At 45.8% G+C, this 22,456-nt stretch overlaps 1 protein-coding gene across 3 annotated transcripts; it reads left to right on the top strand.

Annotated features, from left to right (window-relative positions):
- The first annotated feature begins 10,783 nt into the window (after positions 1-10,783).
- Positions 10,784-15,079, top strand: hjv (hemojuvelin BMP co-receptor). Of its 3 annotated transcripts, XM_060920555.1 has the most exons (5): positions 10,784-10,941; positions 12,965-13,031; positions 13,329-13,504; positions 13,623-14,125; positions 14,416-15,079. In XM_060920555.1, exons 3-5 carry the CDS (start codon positions 13,402-13,404, stop codon positions 15,010-15,012), a joined length of 1,203 nt encoding a protein of 400 aa, XP_060776538.1. In that variant the 5' UTR covers positions 10,784-10,941; positions 12,965-13,031; positions 13,329-13,401; the 3' UTR covers positions 15,013-15,079. The 3 variants fall into 3 exon arrangements, with proteins under 3 accessions (XP_060776538.1, XP_060776539.1, XP_060776537.1); XM_060920556.1 differs by lacking the exon at positions 12,965-13,031; XM_060920554.1 differs by lacking the exons at positions 10,784-10,941; positions 12,965-13,031 and having other exon boundaries at positions 13,222-13,504.
- The last annotated feature ends 7,377 nt before the right edge of the window (positions 15,080-22,456 follow it).

Raw genomic sequence — 22,456 nt, 5'->3', positions numbered from 1 at the left:
TTATATTATATTATATTATATTATATTATATTATTGTAGCGTGAATAGCGTGTGGGTGGAGCACAGAGGACGGCAGGACAGAGATCAAGGTTTACAGAAGGCTTTATTGCCGAACTTTTCAGTCTAACAATATAAACCGACAGTCAGAGACACGCACGCACACACACCGTCGTCTCTGCTCAGGAAGAAGCTCCCTTCCGCTCTCCCTTTCCCTCCTTAAGTAGGGCGCGGTTTACTGGGGAAAACACACACAAAACACAGGTTAATTACCCTCAGGTGTCGCGATTCTGCCACTTACCTTCCCCGACTCCGCCCTCCTGTCACAGAGCGGCGTTTGACCACGCCCCCGCTGCCACATACCCCCACCGCCCGACTCAGGCCGGGCGCCCGTCCGGCCCGCAGCCGACTCCCCCCCCCTTGACGGGAGAGGAAGTCCGCCACGACCATCTGCGCCCCCGGCCTGTGGACCACCTTGAAGTTGAAGGGTTGGAGTGCCAGATACCAACGGGTGATCCGCGTGTTGGCATCCTTCATGCGGTGGAGCCACTGGAGGGGCGCGTGGTCCGAACAGAGGGTGAAAGAGCACCCCAGCAGGTAGTAACGGAGGGCAAGGACCGCCCACTTGATCGCCTGGCACTCTTTCTCAATGGTGCTGTAGCGCCCCTCACGCACTGACAGCTTTCGGCTGATGTATAGGACAGGGCGATCCTCTCCCTCCACCTGCTGGGACAAAACGACTCCCAGCCCTCTGTCCGACGCATCCGTCTGCAACAAAAAAGGGAGAGAGAAGTCAGGGGAGTGCAAAAGTGGCCCCCCACACAGTGCAGCCTTTACCTCAGAGAAAGCCCGCTGGCACTGCTCCATCCACTGGACCGGATCTGGCGCCCCCTTTTTAGTGAGGTCAGTCAGCGGGCTGGTGACGTCCGAATAATTAGGTATAAACCTACGATAATAGCCAGCCAGCCCCAGGAACTGTCTCACCCCCTTTTTGGTCTTGGGCCTCGGGCAGGCCGCAATCGCTGCTGTCTTATTAATTTGGGGACGCACCTGCCCATTACCCAAGTGTAAGCCCAGATACCGTACTTCCACCCGCCCAATCGCACACTTCTTCAGGTTGGCAGTGAGCCCCGCCCGCCTCAGCGACCTAAGGACGGCCCTCAGGTGTTGCAGGTGCCGCTGCCAGTCATTACTATAAATAATGATGTCGTCTAGGTAAGCGGCCGCGTAGGTGGCGTGGGGCCGGAGGACCCGGTCCATCAGCCGCTGAAACGTAGCGGGCGCCCCAAACAGCCCAAACGGAAGTGTGACGAACTGGTGTAAGCCGAACGGTGTGGAAAAGGCCGTTTTTTCCCGGGATAATGGAGTCAAGGGGATCTGCCAATATCCCTTCGTCAAATCCAGTGTCGAGTAAAAGTGAGCCGTGCCTAGTTGATCGAGCAGCTCATCAATACGAGGCATTGGGTACGCGTCGAATTTAGACACCGCGTTGACTTTTCTATAGTCCACACAGAACCGGACCGAGCCGTCGGCCTTAGGAACCAAGACCACCGGGCTGCTCCAGTCACTGTGGGACTCCTCGACGATGCCCATTTCGAGCATGGCCTGAAGTTCTTCCCGAACCACCTTTTTTTTGTGTTCGGGTAATCTATAAGGACGGCTGCACACTACCACCCCCGGGGGCGTCTCTATGTGGTGTTCTATGAGGTTAGTGCGACCGGGCAGGGGCGAGAACACATCTGAAAACTCGGCCTGCAACTGGGCGACCTCCATGAGTTGGGTCGGGGAGAGGTGGTCTCCACAGGGGACCGGAGAGGTACGAGATGCCAATGTCCCTTTTTGGACCTCCGGCCCCAGCTCTGCCTTCTCCGGAACTACCGACACCAACGCCACGGGGACCTCCTCGTTCCAGAGTTTTAGCAGATTGAGGTGGTAGATCTGTAGTGCCCCCTCCCTGTCCGTTCGCCTAACCTCATAGTCGACGTCCCCGACTCGCCGTGTGACCTCAAAGGGTCCTTGCCACTTGGCGATTAATTTGGAGCTTGACGTGGGCAACAGGACGAGTACCTTATCTCCCGGAGTGAACTCTCTAAGGCGCGTGACCTTGTTGTACAGGCGGGTTTGCCGTTCCTGGGCCTGCCGCAAATTCTCCTGAGTTAGGTGGGTGAGCGTGTGGAGTTTTGTGCGCAGATCCATAACGTACTGAATCTCGTTTTTGCTCTGTGAAGGTCCCTCCTCCCAATTTTCCTGCAGTACATCTAAGATGCCGCGCGGCTTACGCCCATATAATAATTAAAATGGGGAGAACCCCGTGGAGGCTTGGGGGACCTCTTGCACTGCAAACAGCAAGGGTTCGAGCCACTTATCCCAGTTACGGGCGTCCTCACTTACGAATTTTTTGATAATATTCTTGAGGGTGCGATTGAACCGTTCAACTAAACCGTCCGTCTGTGGGTGATAAACGCTGGTGCGGATCGGCTTAATACCCAGTAGCCCATATAGTTCGCTCAGTGTTCGTGACATAAACGAGGTGCCCTGGTCAGTCAGAATCTCTTTCGGGATTCCAACCCGGGAGATGACATGGAAGAGGGCCTCTGCAATACTGCGTGCTGAGATATTGCGAAGAGGCACCGCTTCTGGGTATCGCGTTGCATAGTCCACCAGAACCAATATAAAGCGGTACCCTCGTGTTGACCGGTCTAATGGCCCGACGAGATCCATCCCAATTCTTTCGAACGGGGTCTCGATTAATGGTAGGGGGCGCAAGGGCGCTTTTGGAATGGCCGCTGGATTTACTAACTGGCATTCGCGGCACGCCGTACACCACTTCCGGACGTCGCCGCAAATTCCCGGCCAATAGAATCGGGCCATTATCCGGGCGTGTGTCTTATCCTGCCCGAGGTGTCCAGCCATGGGATTAAAGTGAGCCGCCGGGAATACCAATTCCCGGCGGCTCTTTGGAATTAACAACTGGGTGACCCGCTCTTTCGTCTGAGTGTCCTGCGTCACTCGGTATAACCTATCCTTCAAAATAGAAAAATAGGGGAAGGACGGGGTGGCGTTCGGCTGGAGCGTTTGACTATCAATTACTCTCACTTGGTCAAACGCGTGTCGCAGAGTCTCATCTCGCGATTGTTCCAGTGGGAAATCTGCAAGGGATTCCCCAATAGAAAGAGGAGGGGCCGGGGGCTCCTCACTCTGTTGCGGAGATGACGTAGACGGCTCTGCGACCACAGCTCCAGCCAAAGCGACACCGGGACCCTCCCCTATCAACCGGCAGGACCCACTCTTTACTAGGCGTGCCATCAAACCCCAAAATCCCGGCCAATCAGTCCCCAAGATCAAAGAGTGGGTAAGGCAAGGATTAACCACCGCCTTCACTATTGATTTTTCCCCTCTGAAATGTATGTGGACCGACACCAACGGGTAGCTGTGAATATCCCCATGCACACACAACACCTTCACCCCTTGTGCTCCCCCCAATGCCTCATCTTGCACCAGGCTTTGGCAGATCGAGGTCTGATTGCAGCCTGAATCCACCAACGCCTGACATGTAGCCCCTTGTACACTTACCGGTATGCGATACGCTCCGGCCCGATCGAGGGCAGCCTCTGGCGCGTCGGGGATCTGCACCACCGCCCCCACCTCCATCGCTGCACACTGTTGCTGCAGGTGGCCCGGTTCCCCGCAGTGCCAGCAAACCGGCCCGGGCCTTCCCTCTGCAGCTGTGTTCTGAGGCTCACTCACCTGAGGGGGGGGAGAGACAGACACAGAAGGATGAAACAGGAGGGCACCACGGGTGCGGCGGGCCGGCTGGGGTGGAGCCGGCCCCCGCCTCCGTGGTGGGGGAATGGGGTGAGGACGGGACACGGGAGGAGGGGGGAGAGAAAGAGAGAGAGGAGAGGAGAGAGAAGACGATGTCGTTGGTTGTCCTGCCACCGGAACAGCCGCCAGATGATCCTCCGCCAGTCCTACGGCCTGATCCAGCGACGCCGGGCGGTGGCACTGGACCCACTCTGCGGTTCCGGCTGGTAAGCAGGCGATGAACTGTTCCAGCGCCACCTGGTCAATGATTCCCTCGGTGTCGCGATCTTCGGCCCTCAGCCACCGCCAGCAGGCATCCCGGAGCTGCTGGCTGAACGCGAACAGGCTGCCGATTTCCTCCATCCACAGCGCGCAGAAGCGCTGGCGCTGCTGCTCCGGCGTGCGCCCCACGCGCTGGAGGACAGCCCAGCGAAGGTCGGCGTAGGCCAGCCGGCGATCGGCGGGGAGCTGTAGTGCGGCCAGCTGCGCCTCTCCCGTCAGGAGGGGGAGGAGGCGCGCCGCGCGCTGCTCCATCGGCCACCCCGAGGCTTCGGCGACCTGCTCGAACAACGTGATGAAAGCCTCGGGGTCATCCTGCGGGCCCATCTTAGTTAAGGTGAGGGGAGATGGGCCCGTGGCCGGGGCGCTGGTGGACCCCGCCAACGCGAGGAGACGCCGGAACGCCTCTCGATCTTCCTGCTGAGCCAGCACCAGGGCTTCGAAGCGGCGCTCCTGCTCCTTCCGGAGCGTGACGAGTGCCTGGTGCTGGCTCTGCTGAGCCGTGGCGAGGGCGTGGACCAAGTCCGCGAACGGGGAGGATTCCATGGGGCTGCAGGACTGATGCTCCACCTTCCCGGGTTTCAGCACCACTGTAGCGTGAATAGCGTGTGGGTGGAGCACAGAGGACGGCAGGACAGAGATCAAGGTTTACAGAAGGCTTTATTGCCGAACTTTTCAGTCTAACAATATAAACCGACAGTCAGAGACACGCATGCACACACACCGTCGTCTCTGCTCGGGAAGAAGCTCCCTTCCGCTCTCCCTTTCCCTCCTTAAGTAGGGCGCGGTTTACTGGGGAAAACACACACAAAACACAGGTTAATTACCCTCAGGTGTCGCGATTCTGCCACTTACCTTCCCCGACTCCGCCCTCCTGTCACAGAGCGGCGCTTGACCACGCCCCCGCTGCCACAATTATATTATATTATATTATATTATATTATATTATATTATATTATATTATATTATATTATATTATATTATATAGGCACTGCCTACACATGGGGTCCCCGAGGAGTGTAAATACAAACTTTGTTGTCCAATGATCCATGCTTCGCTCCACTCCACTTGTCAGGTTTGTAGTGGTGCCATATTCTTTCCGTTCAAAGTTTGGGATATTGTTTATAACCCAACCCTGATCCATACCTCTTCACAACTTTGTCTCTGACCTGTTTGGAGGCCCCTTGGTTTTCATGTTACTTGCTTAGTAGTGTTACAGAGTCAGGGTCCTTCCAGAAGATGTTGATTTACACAGACATCATGTGACAGATCATGTGATACTTTGATTGTCACCACTACAAACCTGACAAGAGAAGGCTGCCCACCAAAACTCACAGACCGGGCAAGGCGGGCATTAATCAGAGATGCAACAAAGACACCAAAGATAACACTGCAGGAGCTGCAAAGATCCACAGTGGAGATGGGAGTATCTGTCCATAGGACCACTTTAAGCCGTATACTCCACAGAGCGGGGCTTTATGGGAGAGTGGTCAGAAAAAAAGGCATTGCTTAAGAAAACACGTTTGGAGTTTGCCCAACAGCATGTGGCAGACTTCCCAAACACATGGAAGAACATTCTCTGGTCAAATGAGATGAAAATTGATCTTTCTGGTCATCATGGGAAAGGCCATGTGTGGCGCAAACCCAACACCCTGAGAACACCATTCCTACAGTGAAGCATGGTGGTGGCAGCATCATGCTGTGGGGATGTTTTTCATCTGCAGGGATAGGAAAGCTGGTCAGGACTGAAGGAATGATGGATGGCACTAAATACAGGGCAATTCTGGAGGAAAACCTGTTTGAGTCAGCCAGAGGTTTGAGACTGGGATGAAGGTTCACATTCTAGTAGGACAATGACCCTAAACATATTGCTAAAGCTACATTGGAGTGGTTTAAAAGGAAACATTTAAATGTCTTGGAATGGCCTAATCAAAGCCCAGATCTCAATCCAATTGAGAATCTGTGCCATAACTTGAAGATTGCTGTACACCAACACAACCTATCTAAATTGAAGGAGCTGGAGCAGTTTTGCCTTGAGGAATGGGCAAAAATCCCAGTGGCTAGATGTGCTAAGCTAATAGAGACATACCTCGAGACTTGCAGCTGTAATTGAAGCAAAAGGTGGCTCTACAAAGTATTGACTTTGGGGGGTGAATATCTATGCACACTCCAGAATTCTGTTTTTTATCTTAATTATTGTTTGTGTCACAATAAAAAAAAAACAATATGCACCTTTAAAGTGGTAGGCATGTTGTGTAAATAAAATGGTGCTAACTCCCCAAAAATCCATTTTAATTCCAGCTTTTAATGCGACAAAACAGGACAAACACCAATGGGAATGAATACTTTTGCAAGACACTGTATATCGGCTACACTTAATTTCCGGTACCTGGTGATCAATGAATTTACATCACATCACACCATACTGGCTGCCCATGTGCAATAAAACTTTACATGCTTTTGGACTTCAAAGCTTATGATAGCTAATCAGGTGGCTGCACTTGTATGCATTTAATCAGGGCTTGTACTATTTATACCGATCATGTTTAAATGCTCTACCGGTACCCTTTAAAGCTGGGTTTTGTCCTCTCGCGATAGTTTCTCCTCTCGTGATAGCTCTTACAGTGCTCATTTTTCAGAAAGGTAGCATTTCCTTTTGCTCTTCCTGTCATGCATGCGACTTAAATGCAAAAAATTTGTTTCCATTTCAATTTTATGAAATATTGCTTTATTGAATCATCTGAAACCCACCTCAAGTGAGCATAAAAACATTTTATATTTGATAGTTTTTCAAAATTTACATTTTTCCTTTACTTGTTTTTAGTTCACTATTTCAAATTGCACATTAAGCAGGTTAATGTAAACATGACTTATGTTTACACTGGTAAATTACACAATTTGCTATCATGAACATATGGATACTAAAGTACTGAGGATACCAACTTCCTTGTATGTCTCATCTCATCTCATTATCTCTAGCCGCCTTATCCTTCTACAGGGTCGCAGGCAAGCTGGAGCCTATCCCAGCTGACTATGGGCGAAAGGCGGGGTACACCCTGGACAAGTCGCCAGGTCATCACAGGGCTGACACATAGACACAGACAACCATTCACACTCACATTCACACCTACGGTCAATTTAGAGTCACCAGTTAACCTAACCTGCATGTCTTTGGACTGTGGGGGAAACCGGAGCACCCGGAGGAAACCCACGCGGACACGGGGAGAACATGCAAACTCCGCACAGAAAGGCCCTCGCCGGCCACAGGGCTCGAACCCGGACCTTCTTGCTGTGTGGCGACAGCGCTAACCACTACACCACCGTGCCGCCCAACTTCTTTGTATGTGAATAAGTAAATTCTAAATAGTAGTAGCCAAATAGCTTATACTTCAGTAGTTTTTCACTTGTTGGGCTTATGTTAACAAAGTAATATTTAACAGTACTATTTTCCCCAGTGGCTCTTTCATTCATAAATATGTAAATTGATACAGAGCAAAAAAGGTGATAGATGTGTAATCTGATGTGACTTCTGTTACTTTGGCTGTGACGTTTGTTGGTGCCAGATGAACTGGTTTACATATTTCAGATGCTGCTGATCTCCTGGGAGTTTCATGTACACATTGTTGATGAGAGAGGTCAGCAGAGAATGGCTAGAATAGGTCAAGCTGACGGGATGGCTACAGTAACAGAAATAATCAAACTCTACAACCATAGTGAGTAGAAAAGCATCTCAGAACCTTAAGGCAGATGGACTACGACAGTAGAAGACCACATTGGGTTCAACTTCTGTCAGCCAAGTACAGGAATCACAGTCTACAATGGGTATAAGCTCAGAGAAACTAGACAGTTGAAAATTGGAAAAATGCCACCTCTTCTGATGAATATCAAATTCTGCTGTGATATGCAGATGGTAGGGTCAGAATTTGGTCTCAACAGCATGAATCCACGGACCCAACCTACCCTCAGGCTGGTGGCAGTGGTGGTGGAATGGTGTGGGGAATGTTTTCTTCATACCAACTGAGCATTGTTTGAATGTCACAACCTTAGAGGAGACTGGGGGGTGTTCTATTTTGTATACTGTGGAACATGCAAACTAGAGTCTACATGTATGTTTTTTCAGACATAGGCTGTTTTGGCCTGCTTGCATCCTCTATGTATACCATCCATTCACTCAGTTTCTATACAATTTATTCATTGCAGATTGTGGATAGGCTGGATCCAATTCCAGGTGACTTTGGGTGAGAGGCAGGGTACACCCTGGACAGGTCACCAGTCAGAGATTAGAGACAGATAACCAGTCAAGTCAAGTCAAGTCAAGTTTATTTGTATAGTGCTTTTAACAATAAACATTGTCGCAAAGCAGCTTTACAGAATTTGAACGACTTAAAATATGAGCTAATTTTATCCCTAATCTATCCCCAACGAGCATGCCTGTGGCGACGGTGGCAAGGAAAAACTCCCTCAGATGACATGAGGAAAAAACCTTGAAAGGAACCAGACTCAAAAGGGAACCCATCCCCATCCGGGCAACAACAGACAACATGACATTAACAGTCCTAACAAAGTCAGCTTCGTTGATGCTATAAACCCCCCACCGATGGAAACCTGAGCGCAAAACCGTTCACGACAACCGCAGTCCCAAAGTCAGCAAGTCAACTGCAGTCCTAAAGTCAGCAAGTCAACTGCACACTCACATTCACACATATTGGCAATTTAGAGTAGCTAGTTAACCTAATCCTCATGTCGTTGGACTGTGGAAGGAAACCGGAGCACCCAGAGGAAACCCACGCTTGGCACAAGGAGAACATTCAAACTCCATGCAGAAGGGTCTTGATCGAGTGGCTGGTTTGAACCCAGAACCTTCTTGCTGTGAGGGAACAGTGCAAACCACTGCATCTCTATGTACGAGTATATCACATCCGTAAAATTCATGTGAATTTGATCCTGTGGTGTCATTACACTTCTTCTTTTGGCTGCTCCTGTTAGGGGTCACCACAGCGGACTTGTTCCACATATTTGATTTGGCATAGGGTTTTTTTTGTTTGTTTGTTTTTTTCCCACACTGGATGCCCTTCCTGACGGGACCCTCCCCAATTTATCTGAGCTTGGGACCAGCACTAAGTCGGCACTGGCTTGTGCAACCCCAGTGGCTGGGTATTTTACCTAATCTGCATGTCTTTGGACCATAGGGGAAACTGGAGCACCCGGAGGAAACCCATGTAGACAAGGCATGTACACTCCACACAGAAAGGCCCCGTCAGCCATGAGGTTCAAACCCAGAACCTTCTTGCTGTGAGGCGACAGTGCATACCACTGCACCACCATGCCACAATCATGGTGTCATTACTAAGGCTTATCAGTCAATAGCAATTACTTACTCTTCTTACAAGGAAGAAATTAACACAACAAAGCTTAGGTGTCCCAAAATTAATTTTAGTAGGCAACACTTATTTTTTTTTCTAGAAAATTAAGCATTTTTTATCTATGGTAAAGCAAGCCATTACTATTACAGCTGGGACTTCAGCTCAGCCAAAACTTAACCAGACACACCAAAAAAGCAACAGGGCAAAGGATTTTGCAAGGGATTAGCAGCAGGCTGCCAGGTAGCTCCGTTGTGTCATTGTCAATGTTGATTTTAAAAGTAACTAAGTAAATTACATAGGGAAATGAATACTTAAGTCTGAGTGAAAAATACTGTGGCGAGTGTGCACGGAAGAAGAGTCTGGAGACAGAAATCTTAGTTTCTCGATCGTTAGCCTGTGCTACTTGCCCCAGATAGCACTGGCTCATCTGCTTTATTAGCATTTGCTAACACTACTGATGAATGCTACACTGGTTGGAAGGTGACTGCACTGCTGTGCTGAACCACAGTTAAGCTAGCGTTGGCCTTCAAAAATCTCATTGGATAACTCTATTTTAATGTTTTCAGGACAGTAACCCTTTCATTTCTGAAGCAAATTTGATAGAAAATGAGACCAAATTAGAATTAGAAGAGAATAATTATAATGAAATTATGAAAGAATGAAAGCAATTAAAGAATGAAAGAAATTAAATATAACATTTGAAATGCTGACATGTTCGGACCTTCTCGGATGGCCTAGAAGTCCCTGATGGTTCCCCTCTGTGGTAAAAATGTTGTTATTGTATTATTTAATAAAGACAGCTCTATACATTCCTGATAGCTTTAATGCACAGGCTTGAGTTTCCCAAAAGCATCGCAGCACAAAGATCATTGTTAAATAGTAGAGCGAGCAGCACAATGAACGCTCTCTCTCCTAGTTAAGATGCTCTTAGCATTAAGAGGCTTTTGGGAAACCCACCCCAGATTGGTTGTCCATAGGCCTCCGGTTGCACAATCACAGCTCACACCAAACTGACACTTTTCTCATATGTAGATGAGCAGATGCATGGGTTTCCCAAAAGACATTTTGACAACACCTTTATAAATGTTATACAGCCTAATCAGATAAAGACAGCGAAATAACTTTAGAAGCACGTAGTTCACTTATCTAAAGGGAGTTTTTACTCTGTCGTACCCTAACAAACCTTATAAATTAGGGTTTGTTGCCCAACAACCCCCCGCTGAAGTACACACACTCACAGAGGGTTGTTATATGGCGTGGGCTCGGTCTAAAATAGCCTCCGCGCTCTCTGGAGCCGTGTTGAGCAGCGCAGTTGTTGCGCAGAGTGGCAGGTGCGCGCTGCGGGGGATTCATGCAGTCAGCCGAGTTGCTCTCCCACTCATTCAGCACTCACCAGCGCAGCTTGGTGCAATCACACCACTGCTCCAGGCGTCCTTTGAATCAACCTTTGCGGTGGATATGCTGTGATTACACGTCTCATTTAACGGAGCTGACAGAGGTAAGTCATCTTCGTAAAGCACTTGTAAAACAACAATCAATAATCAATTTTAAAACTTACTTGCTGTCTGTAGTGTCACGTGATGATGGTAACTAACTACCTGATATAATTTTCTAACCAGGAGAATAAGGTTAAGTGGAAGAGACTCTGTATAGGCTACTGACTGCACGGTCAAAAAGACATCCAAATTCAATGTGGATATTTTGTCGTTGCATTTGGGTACAGCTGATTATTTGTGATTGTTTCGGACAGGTGTGTATTCATATGCATATTTTTCTTTTAACATAAGATTTGAAGAGTTTGGAGGAGAGCCTCTATCTTTGGAGCTGTAGCTTAACTGTCACAGATCCACTTTTGGCATTTGAGGGTTTTTTGGGTTTTTTTTTTCCTCAGTAGAACATGAAGGAAACATGTTGTGTTGATATGAATTGAGATTTCCTTCTCAGCAAACAACCCAGAGAGAGGTAAATAGAAATATCTCATAAAACACTAACAACATATTTCTTCAGCATCATGTTCTACTGGCTGTAATCTGAATTATGTGGGCTATATAAAATAATATAGTCGACTGACACTAGCAGATCTGTTAGGCTACATTTGAGGGATTTAATTCTATCTAATCTATTTATGTATTCTATTTGTATTAATATTCCTTATATAGCCTATATAATTCACATTACCTCTTCATCTGGCAGTAGAAGATGAAGGAAATATATTGTGTATTGTTGGTATTGTTTGAATGATTGATTTATTTTCAGCAAGCTGAGATATAATCAGAAAAAAAATAAAATAAATGTGAGCAGGAATTACATTACGACACAGAGATACAGCACGAGTCTGCTATTAGTTCAAAACTCGTGTGTGTGTGTGTGTGTGTGTGTGTGTGTGTGTGCATGTGCACACCTGTGAATTGGTGGGGGATGGAACCCAGAACTTTTCAAGGAATTCTTATATCTTTTTAGCACATTGCACGTGTCGTCTCTGTGTTCAGAAATGCACCTGAATCAAAATCAATAACATTCTACAGACACATACTGACACAACAAATGGCCAACCAAACTGGACAAATGCATGGGGTGCATGGTCTTTACTGGCGTACAGGCCCTCTGTGGCGGCAGATGTCAGAAATAGCTCAGCTATTCTGCTCATTGGGACACCAGATGAAATTAGATTGCTGAGGGAAGAAGATAGCCCATGTGGGTCAGAATGCTGGAAGCTCGACTGTGTTTCTAACACCTGCCATCCTCACCCAGTGTTTCTGTCCGTGCTTTTTCAGTCGGGACAGGGGTGGGGAGTTGTGGGTTGCCGGCTACCCTCACAGGGTTTATTTAGCACCCTGTATTTCTGTCCTGCAACTGCCCCTATTCTGACTGTCCCATTGCCCCAACTGGAATGTCAGGGCTGTTTCTACCAGCAGTCAGGAAAGCACTCTGTAAACAATTTACTGCAAGAGTTTCTGGACATTAGTGGAAAAATGAGCTGAAATTGCATTTACCCATAAACCTAAACCTAAATGTCCCCATGTAGTCAATGGAATTTCCCAAACAGGATCAATGGAAGGACTCAATAATGAATATTTTGACTGAAATATCATCTTTGATATTTATTATTGTTCTCATATGCCAAACGGTGTCTAGCTTTCTCTCCTCTATTATAATCTGAGGATAATCAGATTGGCCTGATTTGCTTAAACTGGACAACCACTTCAAATTAGAGTTTGTGATCTCAATATAAATACACATGAATGTCCATGAGTTTGCTTGCTTTCTTTTAGTGTTTGCTCTCCACTCCGCAAATAACAAAACTGCAGCCAAGGTTCAAACTGCAGTACTTCCATGTTGATAGGGCGGGCTAGTCACTACAATACTGAACTGCAGCATTTTGTTTTAACTGCATTGCACCACAAAGTTTGTATAAGTTATTTTCACCTGTCCACTCATCCTGGATGATACTCATTGAAGGCATTTTTATGTGCTTTGTTCTACTTAACGTTGGACAATGTGCTAATGACGTCACCAATCAGTGCATGGGTTTTGCACCTTTGTTTATTACATTTGTTCCAGAGCAAGAGCATCAGTCTGACACTTGAGGTAAGAATAGCTTAAAGTGTATACCATGATAATGGACTACATTTGACATAATTGCTTTTGACTTTTTACTAATTCATAACTGTTTGGTTTGTATATCATAATATAACCTATTGCTTAACAAGGACAGTTAGCAGCTAGATGTATTTAAAAAAAAAGATTACAATAAAACACAGTACAATCACAGCTTTTGTTAATGGATGAATCACCAAACATGTAAATGCTGACAGATTAAAGGCCCTTGAGCATTTATGTTATTTGTGTTTGCATGTGTCTCCATCATGTGGCTGTCGTGTGCAGTGAATCTCTGTCCTCCGAGCTAAAGTCACTTTCTAAGGAGCTCCAGCAGTCTTCTAAGGCTGTATCTGTATGGATGGGAATGGGAACACGGTCTGCCCGCAGTAACCATGTACAAATTACATGGAAACATCACGTTTTCATCATACTGCTGTTTGTTATCGTTTTAGCTTCCCAAGGTATGACTTTTTTTCATCGCTTCTCTCTTTTTGTCATATCAAGTCGAACATGATGTGAAACAGTTATGAGATATTGGCTGTTGTGTATTCATATCTTTCTGACACCCTTTTTCTGCAGCATGGGCACAGTGTAGGATCCTGAGATGTAATTCAGAATTTGTAGCTGCAACATTAGACCTAGGAGGCAGTGGTGGTGGGAAAGATGCAGGCAATGTGGGTTACTGCAGCGCCCTGCGTTCCTATGCCACCTGCACCCGGCGCACTGCCCGTGCCTGCCGTGGTGACCTGGCTTACCACTCTGCAGTACAGGGCATCGAGGACTTGCTCATCCAGCACCGCTGTCCTAAGTCAGGGCCCACAGCTCAACCCCGGCCTCTACCCCAGGCCCCAGTATCTGGGGATGCCTGCTTTTATGAGAAAAGCTATGTGCAGCGCGAAGGCCGTGCACCAGAGTACCTGCACTGTGGTGTGTTCGGAGACCCTCATATTCGCACTTTCAACAACGAGTTCCAGACGTGTGCTGTACCTGGGGCCTGGCCCCTCATTGACAACCAGTTTCTCTACATCCAGGCTACCAGCTCACACACTACAGAGAGCTCTTATGCCACTGCACTCACCAAGGTTAGAACAGACAAATACACTATTGTATATGTAACCATCTTATGGATCTCACAGGGGCATTGTCATGCTGGAACATGAAAATTGTAATGCTACAGCTTAGACATTCTATACAATTGTGTGCTTCCAATTTTGTGGCAAGGATTTGGGGAAAGCTCACATACATTATGGCAGTGATGGTTAGGTGTCTACATACTTTTGGGCATACAGCGTCAGTATGTAAAATGATAGCAATACAGTTTATATACTAGCCATACAGTAAACCCCTTCTCATCTCCATTTTCGCTCCGCAGGTCACAATAATTTTTAAAAACTGGAGGGAATGTGCTGAGCAGCAGATTTACCAGGCAGAGGTGGACAATGTACCTGCAGCATTTGTAGATGGTTCTACAAGCAGTGGGGAGCGGCGAGGTCAGCACAGCCTGCAGGTGCATTCCCAGGCCCTGGGACGGCATGCTGAGATCTGGGCAGCGCACATCGGCACCACAGTTGTGGTACGTCAGAGCGGCCATTCACTTGGGCTGGCTGTGCGTTCTCCACGTGCTATTATTGAGTCATATACCCTTGAACAGGACCTGCAGCTGTGCCTGTGGGGATGCCCAGCCTCTCAGCGCTTACACACACCACCTGTGTTGCCTACTACGATTGCATACATACACTGCTCATCTCTACTGCCGGCCCAGGACGTCTACTTCCAGGCGTGCCTTTTTGATCTGCTGGCCACTGGGGACATGAACTCCAGCTCATCTGCGCTCGAGGCTTTGGAAGATGCCCGAGCCATGATTGCTGACCCAGAAAAGGTGCATCTCGTGGCAACTGCATCAAGCAGGCAGCCATCATGGCTCATAGCAATATTCATGACTCTGCTTACATTTAGACTCATATTTTGAATGTGATCATGTTTATATCATTCAAATGGCAGCTATTTCCTATTTTAAGATTTTGTTACTTTTTTTAATCAGTTATACCTCTTTCATGTCATATTTTCTCAAAACTGAACAATCAAACTGATTTTTTTTATAAGAGCTATCTATAATGGGTTAATATGTCCTGATGTACGATTATATGTGACCTGCAATATTCTCCAGTAATGTGGGATGTTATTTTTATGTTCAGATCTAAGTTAAAGTGACAAGATATTTCAGTATTAGAATATTATTTAATGTATGAATCTTTGTTATTATGACTAGTTTGAATGATTTATAACTGTAATGGCTGTCCCATGGGATGTACTCGAGAAGACAGTCTGGAACTGTCTCTTGGGTAATTCGATATTATGTTATTTAAAAATATGTTCGTGAAATCTTGCTCAAATTTGTTATGATCTTTTCACTTCATGTTAACAACGTTAAAAACTATCAGAATGTAGGCCTTCTGTAACCAGAAACAATGGATCCTAGTTTTAAAACAGTTTTAAACCAAGCTACTGTTTACACACAGTCAAATGTACTTTTTAAATATGTGCACACGTATGAATACAAATAATGAGTACAAATGTTATACACTTTCTTATTTATTTTATTTTATTTTACAAATTGCATGTATAGGGCAGCATGGTGCCGCAGCCGGTAGCGTTGCTGCCTCACAGCTCCAGCGCCCCTGGTTCAGTCCTGAGTTGGGTTACTATGTGGAGTTTCTGTGCATGTTCTCCCCAAGTCCATAATGGTTTCCTCTCATCTTCTATATAAAAACATACCAGTAGGTGGATTGGATAAATTGCTCCTAGGTGTGAATGAGTGTGTTGCATAGTGCCCTTTGATGAACTGGCGTCCCATCCAGGGTGTTTTCCCACCTCATGCCCAGTGTACCCAGGATAGGCTCCAAATCCACCACAACCCTGAGCAGGAAAATGCAGGTATTGAAAGTGAGTAAGTAGTCCGTTTTTATATATATATATATATATATATATATATATATATATATATATATATATATATATACACACACACAACTCCCAGGTTCAATCCTGAGCTCAGATTACAGTTTGCATGTAGTTATGTGGTTTCTCTGCTTGTTCCCTTTGTCTGTGTGGTTTTCTTCTGGGTTCTCTGGTTTCCTCCATATGTGGTACATGGCTTGGGTGCTATAAATAGCCCCTAGGTGTGAATGAGTGTGTGACTGATACCCTGCAATGGAACAGTATGTCTTCCAGGGTGTATTCCTGCCTTATACCCAGTGTTTCTGGGATAAGCTCTGGATCTACTGCAACCCTGATCAGGATAAAGAGGTTCTTCAAGATGAAGGAATGAATGAAAAAGAAGCTACATAAATAAAGAGATCACACAGATAACTTGTACAGTCAGAGCACTGCCATTTGTGATGAGTATAAAGTGCAGAAAAAAATCATTTGAGGCTAAAGGCCCCTAATATCATGTACTATAGCAATAATGGTGAATATGATGGCAAACTATTCTTTTTTCTTACTTCAAATGTTTATTCCATATATTAAATAATTTTACTCAGTTACAAACAGAAAAAAAACATTTAAAGCTTTTCAATTATTTTCGTACTTGCATTCAGATTTCTATGAATATTCAGAAGGTAACTTCTTCTTGCTCCTTCAGTGTTAAAGGTAAATCACGCGACCACAGTGACTGTGGCTTTGAGTCTTGACCTATTATTATAATGCACACATACACATCTGCCACATGTTTTATGGGCATCCAGGTCAACCTCTCAATGTATACTTTGTTTTATTTGTGTACATATACAGTAATATAGTGCCTGACACAACACCCATAGGGGAGAGCAGGGAGACTTGGGACAAGTTTTAAGCTTTTGTAGATTGTGTGAAATTCTATGCAGGTAGCATTACATTCATACTGCGTTAGGGAATATTTACTACTGGACCTTCTTACCACAACATTAGTTTCTCAGATTGGCACATATACTGGCCTTCAGACTTCACTTTTTCTGTTATTATTTTTTGCAGCGGGTGGCACGGTGGTGTAGTGGTTAGCGCTGTCGCCTCACAGCAAGAAGGTCTGGGTTCGAGCCCCGTGGCCGGCGAGGGCCTTTCTGTGCGGAGTTTGCATGTTCTCCCCGTGTCCGCGTGGGTTTCCTCCGGGTGCTCCGGTTTCCCCCACAGTCCAAAGACATGCAGGTTAGGTTAACTGGTGACTCTAAATTGACCGTAGGTGTGAATGTGAGTGTGAATGGTTGTCTGTGTCTATGTGTCAGCCCTGTGATGACCTGGCGACTTGTCCAGGGTGTACCCCGCCTTTCGCCCATAGTCAGCTGGGATAGGCTCCAGCTTGCCTGCGACCCTGTAGAACAGGATAAAGCAGCTACAGATGATGAGATGAGATTTTTTGCAGCGAGACATGAGGGGAGATATGGGATATTATGATGGGATACTTGGGATATAGTTGGGAGACATGGAACAAAAATAAAATACAGAGGCCTACATGATTAATTTTTACTTATTATCAAATCTTGTAACATATGAACTGTATGTACACACAATGCTGGTACAGTGATAGAAAAATGTCAGTTTACCCAAAACCTGATGAGACAAAACAGTTCCATTCTCAAGAAAGAATGAAATCAGGTTAATCCTCATGCAGGGACATGCCCACATTTTTAACAAAAATTTTTTTAAACAATTTTCTATTTGTAAACCACAAGAAAAAAAACTGTAACATGAACCGTCCCAACTCTCCTCATCTGGCCATTTTGAAAAAAATCCTTAAATGTTTTTCCCCAGAATTTAAGTTCAATAAATAATACTATATTTGGTAACTCTAGGCTGCATCCAGGCAGCATGGTGGTGTAGTGGTTAGCACTGTCGCCTCACAGCAAGAAGGTCCTGGGTTCAAGCCCAGTGGCTGACAAGGGCCTTTCTGTGTGGAGTTTGCATGCTGTTCGCGTGGGTTTCCTCTGGGTGCTCCGGTTTCCCCCACAGTCCAAAGACATGCAAGTTAGGCTAATTGGTGGCTCTAAATTGACCGTAAGTGTGAATGGTTGTCTGTGTCTATACAGTATGTCAGCCCTGTTATGACCTGGCAACTTGTCCAGGGTGTACCCCACCTCTTGCCCATAGTCAGCTGGGATAGGCTCCAGCTTGCCTGTGACCCTGTAGGACAGGATAAGCGGCTACAAATGATGGATGGATGAATAGGCTGCATCCTTTAATTCCTAACATATCCTGAATTCACCAGCGTACATTATACCATAGAATGGAGGTGGACTCCGAAGTAGAAAATACAAGTTCTGGTTGACAAAATTATTGAACTGCACAAATCTTACTGCAGTGTCCAGCTTCGTGGCTCCAAAGGAAGCAGGTTACTCTCAGGAGCAACATCTAACTTCTGATGGCATCTAAAACCTGATTGGTTGAAGTTAATTTACTGGAATACAGACTGTTCCAATTCTCCTCCGTCCCAAGTCTCCCTGCTCTCCCCTACATGAAAAATTAAAAAAATTACCCCCCCCCAAAAAAAACTAAACAAAACAAAAACAACACACATATTTTGTTACATAAGTACAAGTTATTTTGTTATTTTAAATAAGTGGCTTAATAGTTCAACTGTACACTGTTGTGGTGGTTTGTAGATCAATTTGTTTGAAATATAGGTGCTGCTTCAATAATAACAAGCCCATATATTCATGAAACTGTGTTCTTATAATTTTAGCAATAATCACATTATATTTAGGGTGGCACGGTGGTGTAGGGGTTAGTGCTGTTGCCTCACAGCAAGAAGGTCCGGGTTCGAGCCCCGTGGCCGGCGAGGGCCTTTCTGTGTGGAGTTTGCATGTTCTCCCCGTGTCCGCGTGGGTTTCCTCCGGGTGCTCCGGTTTCCCCCACAGTCCAAAGACATGCAGGTTAGGTTAACTGGTGACTCTAAATTGACCGTAGGTGTGAATGTGAGTGTGAATGGTTGTCTGTGTCTATGTGTCAGCCCTGTGATGACCTGGCGACTTGTCCAGGGTGTACCCTGCCTTTCACCCGTAGTCAGCTGGGATAGGCTCCAGCTCGCCTGCGACCCTGTAGCACAGGATAAAGCGGCTACAGATAATGATATGAGATGAGACATTATATTTAGGCATCCAGTATATTGGCCCTGCTTGCTATTAAAAAAAAATCATTTTGGAGCCTCACTTGGGAGCAGGTTGCAAGGATCACTCAGTAGATGGCAGTACTGCTACCACCAACAGAGACTGGGAGATGAAAACGCTCCGTCATCTGATAGAAGTGAATCTGTGCCACCATTTGATCACTGCCCACTTTATTCTGGCTGAGGAAGGTATATACTCTCGATGAGTTCGCCATCTCCAGTGCACACATTGCAAAAAGATCAAAGCTCTTCAAGACTTAGGCACATCTTACTAATGTAGAAATCTCACTGAAAATGTGAATTCAAAGTATCAACCACAACATTTAACCTAATGGTAGACCTGTAAACATGTGACCTGTACTGATAGAGACTGATGCAAAGAAATTAGTGTCAAAAGACTGGGCTTAAAATTAATTAATTAAAAAAAAACCCTCTCAGAATCTAGTATAAGTTTCAGTTTTGTAATGGTGTGATATTTTGCATATTTGTTGACATCACATTGGAAGGTATTCTGTCGACATAGCTGGGTTGAGATCTTGTGACTATGAAGGTCATAGCATATGATTTACATAATTTAATCCTAATCAAACCATTTAGTGAGCCCTCGTACCTTGTGGACAGGGATATTCCATCCATCCATCCATCACCTGTAGCCGCTTATCCTGTACAGGGTCGCAGGCAAGCTGGAGCCTATCCCAGCTGACTATGGGCAAGAGGTGGGGTACACCCTGGACAAGCAACCAGGTCATCACAGGGCTGACACATAGAGACAAACAACCATAGAGCCAACAGTTAGCCTAACCTGCATGTCTTTGGACTGTGGAGGAAACCAAAGCACCCGGAGGAAACCCACGCAGACATGGGGAGAACATGCAAACTCCACACAGAAAGGCCCTCGTCGGCTGCTGGGTTCGAACCCAGGACCTTCTTGCTGTGAGGCGACAGTGCTAACCACTACACCACCGTGCCACCCAGACAGGGATATAGTCATCCTGAAAGAAACCACTTGCATCAGGATGAAAATAAAATGCCTCAATGAGCATTTAAAAAATATATATATATATATATATATATATATATATATATATATATATATATATATATATATATATATATATATATATATATATATATATAAAATCAAATGTTTTGTGAATTGAGAAATGATTTTGTGAGACCAAAGCTAATAAGAAAAGGCCAAAATCTTTAGCTTCAAATTATGTACTAATCCCATTTCCAGAAAAGTTGGGATATTTTCCAAAATGCAATAAAAACAAATATCTGTGATTTATTAATTTATGTGAATCTTTATTTAACTGATAAAAGTACAAAGAAAAGATTTTCAAAAGTTTTACTGAACAACTTAATTGCATTTTGCAAATAAATATATGTTATTTACCAGCTGGGAGGTCCATATCGTGAAATACCGTGACCAAGGTCTTGAAAGTACTGAGCGAGGCCCTCTGGGCCGAGGTCAGTATTCAAGGCCGACGTCACGGTATTTCACCATACGGACTGACCTTAAGCTGGTAAATAATATATTTATTTTTTTCTTTACCAAATTCTAACAGAAAACGAGAGAGCCCGAAGGGAAAACTGAGCCGAGGCGCCATTTTGAATCCTCATTCACGGCTGTAATGCAAATTGCTTCCTCCTCAGTATACGGTACAAGTGCACTTCCATGGCAGGAAAAAAACTACATTTTGCCCTGTGTCAGCCCTGTGATGACCTGGCGACTTGTCCAGGGTGTACCCCGCCTTTCGCCCATAGTCAGCTGGGATAGGCTCCAGCTTGCCTGGGACCCTGTAGAACAGGATAAAGCGGCTAAAGATAATGAGATGAGATGAGACATTTGTGCAGTGGGGTGGCACGGTGGTGTAGTAGTTAGCGCTGTTGCCTCACAGCAAGAAGGTCCGGGTTCGAGCCCTGTGGCCAGTGATGGCCTTTCTGTATGGAGTTTGCATGTTCTGTCCGTGTGGGTTTCCTCCGGGTGCTCCGGTTTCCCCTACAGTCCAAAGACATGCAGGTTAGGTTAACTGGTGACTCTAAATTGACCGTGAATGTGAGTGTGAATGGTTGTCTGTGTCTATGTGTCAGCCCTGTGATGACCTGGTGACTTGTCCAGGGTGTACCCCGCCTTTCGCCCGTAGTCAGCTGGGATAGGCTCCAGCTTGCCTGCAACCCTGTAGAACAGGATAAAGCAGCTAGAGATAATGAGATGAGATTTGTGCAGTGACAATAAAGGCATTCTATTATTATTATTATCCATCCATCCATCCATCCATCCATTATCTGTAGCCGCTTATCCTGTGGAGGGTCGTGTGTAAGCTGGAGCCTATCCCAGCTGACTATGGGCAGAAGGCAGGGTATACCTTGAACAAGTCGCCAGATCATCACAGGGCTGACACATAGAGACACACAACCATTCACACTCACATTCACACCTACGGTCAATTTAGAGCCACCAATTAGCCTAACCTGCATGTCTTTGGACTGTGGGGGAAATTGGAGCACCCGGAGGAAACCCACGCGGACACGGGGAGAACATGCAAACTCCACACAGAAAGGATCCTGTTAGCTACTGGGCTCAAACCCAGAACCTTCTTGCTGTGAGGTGACAGTGCTAACCACCATGCTATTATTATTATTATTATGCAACAGGAAGGTGATACAGTGGTGTAGTGCGCAGCACCTGATACTGAGCTCGGGTTGCTGTCTGTGCAGAGTGTGTTTTTCTTGTTCTCCCTGTGTTTGTGTAGGGTTCATCTAGGTTCCCACTGTCCAAAAACAAACAAATATGCTGATTAGCTCTGCTAAATTGCTCCTAGGTGTGAATGTGTGTGTGCCCTCCGGTAGACTAGCATCCCATTTGGGGTGAGTTATTCTGCCTTGAGCCCAGAAATGTTAACAGGATTGGCTTTGGATTTATGATCAGGATAAAGCAGTTACTGAAGATGAATGAATGAATGAATGAATGAATGAATCTTTTGCAGAATCAAGCAACCCCTTTTTAGCAGTGGGGATCCATGTAATTGGAGCAATCTGTGAATGCTCAGGAATAAACTCGCTTGATTATACTTTTCTTTGTTGGTGCACTATTTCACTGTGCTTGAGTGTGCATGTGACAAATAAAAGCTGCTTCTTCTTCTTCTTCTGTTAGAAACAGGGGTACAGTAGGAGTCCATTTCTGTCCCCCAAGGCACAGTCTACACTAATGTACCACCCAGTGCTCATTATTGGACCTCAAGGTCCAATGTGTATCTTTTTCAGGCCAAAG

This window comes from Neoarius graeffei, chromosome 5 (assembly GCF_027579695.1).
Source record: "Neoarius graeffei isolate fNeoGra1 chromosome 5, fNeoGra1.pri, whole genome shotgun sequence".
In the NCBI taxonomy this organism is placed as follows: domain Eukaryota; kingdom Metazoa; phylum Chordata; class Actinopteri; order Siluriformes; family Ariidae; genus Neoarius; species Neoarius graeffei.
The sequence above is the reverse complement of the archived record's forward strand: the minus strand, read 5'-3'. Positions and strand labels throughout refer to the sequence as shown.